We start from the raw sequence: 12081 nt of genomic DNA on the forward strand, positions 1-12081 counted from the left end.
TTCCTCCTTGCTGAATCCATCATTTAGCTAAATGACTGAAGCCTTTTTTGGGAACAAACATCTCCTCCACCAAATCTACGACCACTCGCACTTGTACCCATAGCCTGCAGTTCGCCGTGGCTGCCCGCGGAGCGCTGCAGCACTGAGCAGAATGCTGCTACGAGCAGCCACGAATGGCGAAAAACCACAGCCCATGATTAGAAACCGACACAAAACCATGAGCTACACGCAGCCTGCCGCTTCCGTATTTGAATCTATGTCCATTTCCTTATTTTTCCCTCCTGGTTAAAGACTAGATGGGGTGGAGTCACGTGACTTAACGTGACTAGCTGTGACGCGGACTCGACTGGTCTGCGTCACAGCGCCTTAAAGAGACATGGACATCAGTAACCTACTCACGTAATGGTACATGTTCGGTTTACTGACCAGCCCGAGTCTTGTTACAAAAGCAAACATCTGAAATGGGGTTCGTTGTTGTAACTGATACTATGGAGAAGACCAACAGTGGAGGGTTGGTGTCCAAGAGTCACACCTCTGACATAATTGGTGTTTACTAGGAAATGCTGAAAGGAAGCACAGTGTAATGACTATTTAAAGCAGCGAGGGACTTTTGGGTGGGGGAATACTATTGTGTCGGCCCCTGAAAACACACACACACACACACACACACACACACACACACACTACACAAAACGACCAACTGCCTGCCTTCGTCCTATGGCCGTCTGTCTGCTGCCCTTCACTGAGGGTCACGGCTGGATGGAGACGTAGAAAGGGAAGTCTGTTTATGTGTCCTTTTCCTGGTCAGAGGGCACCCACACACGTGCATGTGTTTGTACACCGATTGGTGCACCCTTTACATGTTGGTTGTGAGTGTGTAGATACACTAACACCACACTTAAAACAATGTAAGGAGGCATTTCTGTTTGTTTGTGTATCGAGACACACACCGCTCATCATCTCCGCCGTACTGAGGGGCCGAGCACAGCGGCCAACCCAGCACCATTTGCTGGTGTTTTCCGCTCGAGTGCGTAGACTTCTTTGACTCACACACCAGCTGGTCAGCCACTGAATGAAGCTGTGGGCCCGAGTCCATGTCATTTGTGAGGTCTTGGAGGGGGGTTGCGGTGGTTGGGGGACTTATCTGGTTTCTAGAAGACATCATCATTTTAACCCTCGTTCTACTCATCACCTCCTACTCACTAAGTGGATTATGGTAGAAGTGTGAATCAAACACTCTGTCAGACTTTATTAGATCAAGACTAAGCGAGAACTCTGCTCAAGCTACCTAGCCCCAAATTCTTTGTAACTTATTTGTTCGCAGGTGTGAGACCTGTTTGAGAATATTCCGGTTTGAAAAGAACAAGTCTAAGCTGGTTTCAGAACAGTTCGTTCCTTCTCCCAACAGTTTACTTTTGCCAGCATGACATGGATAATTTGTTGTCGGAGGTCAGTCTTTGGGCACATACAGAAAGAAAGCGCCAATTAACTAAAGCAAGACATCTGCTTAGTAACAGAGATCTGTGCTGTACAAAGCAGGCGCCTGTTCGTGTGTGTGTGTGTGTGTGTGTGTGTGTGTGTGTGTGTGTGTGTGTGTGTGTGTGTGTGTGTGTGTGTGTGTGTATCAAACATCTGCCACAGGCCTCCTCTCATTAACTTCTTCTATGCTAAGCTGACTTTGACACTCAGCTCCTTGCTGCAGGTTCCTGTCATTCATGTCTTTTGTCATAGAGTTGAATGATAAAACTGAATTGTTGTGGGGATTTGAAAAAGCCATCTGTCACAGCGAATCACATTCAACATATAAAATGCATTTCAAAAGTTTCATATAGCTACAAACATTTGGCCGATTCACATTCACCATATTACAAACTTTTATCAAATACGCATTTATCAGAGCTGTGGAATCGAGTCACATGACTTTGGACTCGAGTCAGACTCGAGTTATTTTAATGACTTTTGACTTGATCTGATAAAATCTATAAAGACGTACGACTTGACTCGGACTTGAACGCCAATGACTTGTGACTTAAATCAACTTGCATTTGTTGGAATTGTTGATGACTTGAGCATTTTTGATATTTTAGCACAAAATTGGCACAACATGGACAAAAATCATGAATCATTCATCGTTCTGGGTTTGATCTTGTTCTGCTAAATGCAGCAGCACTTTGTTTATAATCAGTTTCAGCTGCACTTTCTGCTTGTTTGAGCAAAAAAATGAAGCTTTAAGAAGCTTTATTTCTGAAATGTATTTATTATCTGTAGCCACATTTACATGCGCACAATTAATTGGATTGAACACCCAATCAGATCAAAAATTCTGCATGTAAACATGTCAGTGGGAATGTTCTGATCCGATTCGTCCCGATCGGAATGAATTTTCAATCCTATTGAGAGAGGTGATTTTGTCCAATCATCATCCCGATTGATGTACACCACCATTCGGTTTGTTGAAATAATGCCCACTGTGCATGTGTGCAACAGCTAGTGAGCCTCCCCATCATCATTTGGACTGCCTGACTTAAAAAATGACGGCCTAATTAACGAATGCCGGCTTTTAAATATGATGGCAAACCGTCCCCGTTTCTGTAATATCTGATCCAGAAATTGCATTTTGTGGAAGAAAAATAAAAATCTGATTATTGCACAAATCATTCGGTAAACATATTCAAGTCTGTACTGAAAATATACAGATTCATTTTGGGTTTGCAGCACGGATCCCCGTTTCTGTGAACGCAGCAGCTGTTTCTGCCGCAGGTGGATGGAGATGTGCTGTAAAGAAGACAGGGTAACATCGGTTACACAGACCTGGTTTGAGTTTAAGGAGAATGATGTTGGGTAGAAAAACATCCTCAGTTAAATATTCTGGGCAACTATCTGTGTAAAATTACGTTAACGCAGATGAGAAGAGATGCGGTTCGTTTAACACATGATGAACACAGGCTTCCAGACTTTCTGAACATCTCCTGCTATTTAGTTTAAACCAACTTTTCTCAGCAGTTTCAGCTGACTGTCACATTTTATTAATAATAAGCCACAACAGAGCTCAGTAATAAAACGAGTCTGACACCCCACCCCCCCGCTCCATGCAGCGCTGCGCCAAGCCGTCATGTCAGACCCACGGACCAGCTGATCAAGAGGAAGAGACAAGGATAACCCTCCTTTATTTTAATATTATTAATAATGAAACGCAGTAAAGTATATATCTGCAGTTAAAGCATAACTTCTATGAGAAAAATAAATACATTAAATTGATTAAATGAATCAGCAAATCAGAAAAAATGGTTTATTTCTGTTTTTACATTTTAATTTCTTCATGATGTTTGTTTACACATTTTTTTTTCCAGGAAAGAAATTTCTGCGCATGCTGATTGAATACTTGGTGCATTTAAACTCAAAGCATGATCGGATCATTTCAGTTAGTGTGCATTTGAACAGAGGTTTGGGATTTCCGATCAACCAAGATTTGAATCGGACTGGGGAAATATGGCACATGTAAACGTGTCTAGTGTCATTAAATTGAAGTCGGACAAATGACTTGATTAGGACTTGAAAATTCAAAGTTAAGGACTTTGGACTCGACTTGGACTTGGTTATCTTTGACTTGGACTTGACTCTAGACTTAACAGGACTTACTTGTGACTTGCAAAGCAGTGACTTGGTCACACCTCTGGTATTTATCTCCTGTTGTGCTTCTGGTTCTGACATCCTTGTGATGATCCTATAAATCCTCTGATCTCTCCATATTCGCTTCCAGGATATGATGTTCCAGCTTCTTCAGGGTTTGGACTTCCTGCATTCACACCGCGTGGTTCACCGGGACCTGAAACCCCAAAACATTCTGGTCACCAGCGGAGGACAGATCAAACTGGCCGACTTCGGGCTGGCACGCATCTACAGCTTTCAGATGGCGCTTACGTCTGTGGTGAGTCCTGACACCTTTGAGGTTTTGCATCTGCCATACACCCAACACTGACCACTTAGCTTTCAGCCCTTCAATTGTTATGTTTTAAATATATACCTGTCTAACGGTTGTTGTTTATTTCTGTGACTAATATATGCAGGTATGTGGTGTCGTTAAAAAAACACAACTGCAAACTATTCTGATGTGCTATGGCAGGCTCACAATGTGTCGTTTTAATCTCTAGAAATAGCCATTGAAATGTTGTTGAAATTGATTGAAATAATACCCAGTTATAAAATTCAATTTCAATTCAGTTTATGTATATGCTTCAAATCACGACAAGAGTCGTCTCAAGGCACTTCACGAAGTAAACATTCCATTACAGGTCAGTTCATTAAGCCAATCAGTAAAAAGTTTCCTACATAAGGAACCCAGCAGGTTGCATCAAGTCACTGACTAGTGTCAGAGTCTTTACAGCAATCCTCATACTAAGCAAGCATGTAGCGACTGTGGAGAGGAAAACTCCCTTTTAACAGGAAGAAACCTCCAGAAGATCCTGACTCAGTGTAAGCAGCCATCCACCACGACTCACTGGGGATCAAGAAGACAGAGCGCGTGTGCACACACACACACACACACACACACACACACACACACACACACACACACACACACATACACACAACATATATGCTAACAAGTGTTTCTTTTGCTACATTGTAGGGCTGGGCGATATAGCCCAATTTCAATATCACGATATATTGAGGATTTCACTTCTAACGATAAATGGACGATAACTACAGGTATGCGCAGAGACAAAAGTTGTCCACTAGATGGGGCTGTCACATGTATTACGTTGAGTCACATTTTTACGTGACTTAAGGTGGTACAGCTTCTTAAAGGAACATGAACATTGCCAACCTACACACATCTTTTCATTTTTTAATTATCAAATGTATCGACATGGGAAAAATCATCTCGATAAGAGTCACATATTTTGATTGTGAAAAGCTGCATTGTAATTACTTAGTAGATATTCTTTTTATTAAGAAATAAACTTTATTGTCTATCTTAGTGAATCTATAATTAATTCAACAGGTAAACTAGTAGTAGCACATTCCATGTCAAAGAAAGTAAAATGTTAAAATCAGGAGAGCGAGAATGTTTTTAGCAGCAGTGTGCTAGCCGATGGCCCCCTCCATGAGGCTATCACAGTTCAGCAGAACTCCATTGTAGCTTCTTCTGGGGAGAGAAACACTTAGAGAGAAAGTAAAGTTAACAGCTGAAAGTATGTCCTCCAGCTGTCTTAGCCTATAGCAGTATAACTACAGAGATAACTCTGGATAACCTAGCCTTTTAGATGGAGGCATGTTGGAGGCACAGAGGTAGCCTGGCTAGCCAGAGCATGGGGCTGGCTACTGGAACTCTCCTATTCAAATAACCCCACCCCCTGAGAATTCTAGCCGAGCCAATCAGCGCTGAGCAACATACGTCTCACACCACGACGCTGAATTTTTCGTAAGCGTGGCAACTGGAGGGGAGTTCGTTGCGGCTCTTTTCCTCTGTTCTAAATTACTTCAACACATCTTTAAAACCACAACAAGAAGAAGCTAAAAGCCTTTCTTCTAAAGAAAGATGTTTGCACTGTCGCAAGATGCCATTTTTGACTACAGCTAAAAAACTACAGCGTCGCGCGGTACCGTCAGCATCTCTGTCCTTATTCTGAGTGGTTATTTTTGAGCTGGCTAGTCCCACCCCTCATGTGCCTCTCTGCCTGTGAGTAACCAGAATAGTTCTCTGTGTAGAACAGAGGATGAGTCTGGCAGTCCAGGCTAGCAGGGAGGAGGGGTTGAGAAAACTTGGCGGCTTCATAAAATATAACAATAAAAAAGGTCTAAAATACATGGTAGCGGGTTTATGTCACTGGGCGACACCATATTAGATGCCATGTTTCCTTCTACAGAAGCCCATGAGGACAAAATGCATTTACTGGTTTGTAACAAATGGCTACAAAACTTTCACCATTCGTTGGTTTACACATTTACCTCTTCACTCATTGCCAGTGATGTGCTTGTCTTGTTGCTGGAGTTTGTGCTTGCGGGGATTTTTGACCCTACTGAGCATCTGTTGGTAAGGTCTTACTCCAACTCAAAAACACAGCATGCTTGCAACAATTTAGGTATGTACTGCCCCCTATCGCCAGGGAAGTACACACCATCCCTTTACTGAGATGTTTAAAGTTTTAGTTTCACCAGAACTTCGTGACACCATATTTTTTTATTGGAAGCATTTGATTACATTTCTATATGTATTTTAAATTTTCACTGCCTGTAACATTTATGTATTTTATTTTAATGTCCATCCATCCACCCATCCATTTTCATCCGCTTATCCAGAGTCGGGTCGCGGGGGCAGTAGCCTAAGGCGAGAGGCCCAGACTTCCCTCTCCCCAGCCACTTGGGCCAGCTCCTCCGGGAGAATCCCAAGGCGTTCCCTGGCCAGGTGAGACACATAGTCCCTCCACCGTGTCCTGGGTCCGCCTTCAGGTCTCCTTCCGGTTGGACGTGCCCGGAAAACCTCACCAGGGAGGAGTCCAGGAGGCATCCTGACCAGATGCCCGAGCCACCTCAAATGGCTCCTCTCGATGTGGAGGAGCAGCGGGTCTACTCCGAGCCCCTCCCGAATGACCAAGCCTCTCACCCTATCTCTAAGGGAGAGCCCAGCCACTCTTCGGAGAAAACTCATTTCGGCCGCTTGTATCTGTGATCTCGTTCTTTCGGTCACTACCCAAAGCTCATGACCATAGGTGAGGGTAGGAACGTAGATCGACTGGTAAATCGAGAGCTTTGCCTTCTGACTCAGCTCTCTCTTCACCATGACATCACTGCAGATGCAGCACCAATCCGCCTATTGATCTCATACTCCAGTTTTCCCTTACTCGTGAACAAGACCCTAAGATACTTAAACTCCTCCACTTGGGGCAGGACCTCATCCCTGACCCAGAGAAGGCATTCTACCCTTTTCCGAATCAAGACCATGGTCTCAGATTTAGAGGAGCTGATTCTCATAGAGAAGAGCTGAAAGGAAGCGTTGGAATAAAGAGGCATGAAACTTTTACAATCATATGCTCTCTACAACAGAGAAAATTATGCCTTGTTTTGCTTTTTAAAGTGGAGCTTTGTTTTAGGTTCTGTAAGAGTAGACAGTATCTTACCTACAGCAGACACTGGTCAGAATGATCCATTTGGAGAATCAACCCTTTATGACAGATGGAAGTGCCGGCAATCCCATTTGCATATCTGTGTTCAAATGCTTGTAGAACTGTAACTAAATAAGATGGAACAAAAAATATTTTTTGCATATTAAACAGGAGGAGTTACGCTTATATCTCACACACTAAACACGTCCCTGAGCGCTGCGCATTTCCGCTAATGAGTTTGCAAGAAAAAAACCAAAATGCACAAATAAGAAAAGCATTTTCATTCAGACACAGATACTGTGAAGCCCTATGATCTGCAGCTCATAGGGCTTCACAGGCTAGAATAAACGTCATCACGTTGTCTACGTGAACTGTCACATGGTTATCACTCACCCAATCACCTGCTTTGACGTCCTTTTCCCACGAAGTTTACTGTTTTGTAGTTCTTTGTAGTCCCAGTCTTTAGGCTTTTTCTTGTGCTTTTTTGCAATAATACGTTTAGACAACCACATCCTACACACATCACACACCCACTACAGACTCCCGACACACACACACCACTATGAATGTTTTGATGAATCACGGACCCGCCAAACGGTGCATGCTCCCTCCTCGAAGTGGTTGACGCCATTACAGCACCGGATGATGTTTAAGTTTCAGTTTTTGTTTCCTCACATAAATATTCATGCAATATTCTTTATTATTATTATTATTATTATTATTATTATTATTATTATTAATAGTGAGAGATAAAGGAAAACTATATACTACTGAAAATTTTGCGACAAATATTCAACATTATTATATTAGACTCCTGCTGATTATTATTGTTTTTGTTTTTGTTACAGTTTATATAAATGACTGTATCTCAGAAACTAATTTATGGAAACACTTAAAATACATTTGTTGTCGTTTGAAAGGATAAAGCTGACATTTCTGTAAAATGAAAAATATGTGTAAAAACAAAACGATTTTCAATTTCTGTATGGATAATTGCAGTTGTTAGTAAAACATTTAGTTGCTTTCAGCATTTTACATATATATTATTAAAATTTTGAATGTAAGGGTTGTATTGGTGTATAGCAGGTTGAAAAACTCCAAAAATTGTCACCACAGCATGTAAAACTGTAAATATAAGATCTGGCAAACTTGTTCGATAGCAGATCTTAAAGGGTCAAGAGGAAAATCTGGTGGGAGAAATGAGCTAACAGCTGGTTCGAACTAGGGCTGGACAATAAATAAAAAAATTTATTGTTATCGAAATTTCTGACTATTAAGAATTTTTCCCATATCAATAAATTTGATTAAAAATATTTAAAAGATGTGTGTAGGTTGGCATCGTTCATGTCCCTTCAAGCTACTGTTCCACCTTGTCGTGTAAAAATGTGACTCAACGTAATACATGTGACAGCCTCATCTATTGGACAACTTTAGTTTCTGCGCATACCTGTAGTTATCGTCCGTTTATCGTTATCGAGGTGAAATCGTCAATATATCGTGATATAAGGAGCCTAAGTCACTTCCACATCATGGGTCCCCGGAAAAATGAAAAAAATGAATGTAAGTCAACGGGGCTGTAAACGCTATTTTCTAATCCGCTTTGCCTTACATCCTGGATTGCACAATTGTTGTACTGCAATTTAAATGAAAATTAATGATGGTTGTTTCGACCACACCAATCACTAACTTTGAGATGTATTTTCTTGTAAAAGTTCATTAATCGAAATCTGGGTGTTGTGATTGATGAACACCTGACCTTTAAAGATCATGTTGCCTCTGTTGCTCGTTCATGCCGCTGTATAATAAACGAAAGATCAGACCATACCTAACACAACATGCCACCCAGCTCCTGGTGCAATCTACTGTCATCTCCCGCCTCGATTACTGCAATGCCCTTCTAACTGGTCTTCCAGGCTGTACTGGGAGACCTCTTCAAATGGTCCAGAACGCAGCGGCGCGTGTGGTCTTCAATCAGCCAAAAAGAGCACACGTCAGCCCTCTGTTCATTGAGCTCCACTGGCTACCGCTAGCAGCACGCATCAAATTCAAATTGCTAACGCTAGCATACAAAGTCAGAGATGGTACGGCTCCCATCTACCTGAATCCTCTTGCAAAGGCCTACGTCTCGGCCCGGCCGCTCCGGTCATCACAAGATCGTCTGCTAGCAGTGCCTACATCACGCTCAGGACAATCCAGACTCTTCTCATGCATCGTTCCACAAATGTGGAATGACCTTCCAAGCACTACCTGAACAGCGGCTTCCTTTTCAATTTTCAAGAAACTCCTGAAGACCCTGCTCTTCAGAGAGCATCTTCTAAACTAGCACCCTCCCTGCACCAGTCCCCCCTCTCTACTGTCCACTCCTTGTTCCCTACTCTCCATGATTGATGTCAAGTTGTTGTTGTTATTGTTGTTGTTAGCCTCAAGGGCAACATGCCGATTATCACTTCAGAATCAGAATCAGAAAAAGCTTTATTGCCAGCACTCCAGCAAACCAGAGCATAGGAACTTGACTCCGCAGCACAGCCTGACCAAGGTTACACACACACATGTAGACAGAACAGATACAGGCAGACCACGAGAGCAGCCATAACGGCGCTCATTTCAATTAGATGAGGATAAATTGGGGGAGGGAAAAAAGGCATACCAGAGTTACTCCCGGCAGGGTGTAGCTTTACTATGCAAAAAACCCCCTCCTCAAACATATAAGCACGAACATCAACAATTCACAACATGAGACACTGAGAGGAAGGCGGGGGGTGGGGGGTGGGATCCTGTGTCCCCAGCGAGAGCAGCCCTGCATGGCGCTCAGCCACTGTAGCCACAGGTGGGAGGGAGATCTTGGGAGGAGCGCAGAGCACATTGACACCTGCAGGGTGATGACCTCGCCAGGCTGAGGTCCACCAATCCGAAGGCGGGGGGGGGGGGGGGGGGGGTGTCAGGCTTTCACAGCATCTGTCTGCATTCCTTCGTGGGGGTTTGTTGTTGGCATTCACAAGGCTGCCGTGGCGTCAGATTCAGGTGACAAGACTTTGTTTGGGTCAGGCAGAGATAATTTCCTCTCTGCCTTGAAGTCTGTAACTGATCATTCAAGTCCTCCAGTGAAGCCAATTCAGGTTTTAAACATCTCCACACCGTCCAGTGACCCTCTCCGAGATGACATCCATTTTGCGTTACCGGTAACACAGCTAGAACATTGTCCAGCTTACGATTCACCTCGAGTAACGTCCCAGTCTGTGAGGTCTCCACACAAACGGTGCTTTCCGTGGGTGCGGGTCGCCCTCCAATCGCTCCCGTCTTCCCAAATTTCCAGAAAACCAGATATCCTCCCACTCCAATCAGAAGAAATCCAGTGATCATCAGACCAAACGTCCACACATCTTCGACATCCTCAATGAACAACTGATAGAGGCATACGATCTTCCACTTCCTCCAGGAATCGAGCATATACCCCACCGTGTGTGTCCCTTGGGGGCAAGTGGGAGCCCCCTCCTCCGTTCTCATCATAGCAAAAATCTTATCAATCGCGTTGAATGACCAATTAATTAAATCCATTCTAAAAAATAGGGTTTTTCAGAAGAAATGCAGAGAAGCGCTCTGTGGGCGGACAGGACAAAGAGCCTTGGGAAAAAAAGATAAGGGAGCAAAAGCAGAAGCGTCTGTACTCTGCGAGTGCTGGAAGAAGAGGTAAGTCGCTTTGGACTAAAGCGTCTGCTAAATACATAAACATAAACATTCCTGGTATCAAAATATGTCTTTAACATTCACGGACATCATATGTGAAATCCATGGCACAAAACAAGCGGAATTAGAAAATAACGTTTTTAGCCCCGTTGACTTGCATTCATTTTTTTGTTCTTCCGGGGACCCGTGGTCCGGAAGTGACTTAGGTTCCCTATTGATTTTAGGCCATATCGCCCTGCCCTATTTCAAACAAATCTCATACTTGAACCCATTTTTACCACTGATAGCAACTCAAAAACAGAAATTTCCAGCACAATTTTACGTCTCTTAAATTTTACGTTAGAGTCGTTCATCATATGTAGTTTTGGGCACCACTCAATATAACCCAGCTGTGGATTTGCTTGGTGTCCAAGTTCCTGTGATTCAATCTGAAAACAAGATGCTGAAAATTAGCTATTATGAACAAAAGTGAAAAAAAATGTTTGGGGTGAGACTATGAGACAGATTACATAGCAGAACTGTTGAAAAAAGAGACAAAAAAAAGAAAGTTTTAGAGAAAATAAAGATAAACTTTTGTCATATAAAAGTGAGACGGTTTTAAAATGTCTATTAAAGCAGTTGCTCAAACTGTTGGACAAATGTAAGGTTCAATTGTTTTCGGTTTTCATTTTGGATTCTGTTTTGGGTATACGGTGCATGTCAAAGACACGAGTTTGGATTGAAGCACACATTAAAGGCTGTTTTCCCTCAAAAACGGTTGAAACCCCACACATGTAAAACTAAATATTGCAAAGCAGACATTTAAGACCAAGATAACTGAGAAACATATGAAATATGATCGGTCAACTCAGAGTTTAACATGCAGGGTAAACATGAAACTAGTCTTCTATCCCTGTTTCCTGCATTAGTTGGCAATAGAAAATAGACTGGGAGACGCTCAGACTAGAAAAGCTAATCTGATCTACGCCACTCTAAAATGTAGCAATTATAGGCAAGCCTAGTGTATTCGTCTGCGTCGGTCGGAGACACACAACGCCATTATCCTTCGTTACGATGGCTGTCCAGCAGGCTAACAAGGACAAACGATTCAAATCCACTTTTCTCAAAATCTGTCCAATGGGATGTTGAACGCTGTTTCCTTCAAGTTCATCAACAGCGCCGCCATTGCCCTCTCAAAAAAATAAAGAGAGCTTATATCTAGCAGCAGACACAAAGCAGCTTGAAGACTCCATCAAGGAAAAACTCTGAACATACGAACATTTATCGCCCGTGACTGGAGGAGTAAAGATAT

At 42.8% G+C, this 12081-nt stretch overlaps 1 protein-coding gene across 1 annotated transcript in view; it reads left to right on the top strand.

Moving 5' to 3' along the window:
* cdk6 (cyclin dependent kinase 6) overlaps positions 1 to 12081 on the top strand; it is a 56210-nt gene that overhangs the window by 14667 nt on the left and 29462 nt on the right. The window contains exon 4 of the mRNA XM_015955856.3: positions 3761 to 3928. Within this exon, the coding sequence (XP_015811342.1) occupies positions 3761 to 3928 (168 nt within the window). The remainder of the gene's footprint in view (positions 1 to 3760; positions 3929 to 12081) is intronic.

Source organism: Nothobranchius furzeri, chromosome 11 (assembly GCF_043380555.1).
Source record: "Nothobranchius furzeri strain GRZ-AD chromosome 11, NfurGRZ-RIMD1, whole genome shotgun sequence".
NCBI classification, from domain to species: Eukaryota; Metazoa; Chordata; class Actinopteri; order Cyprinodontiformes; family Nothobranchiidae; genus Nothobranchius; species Nothobranchius furzeri.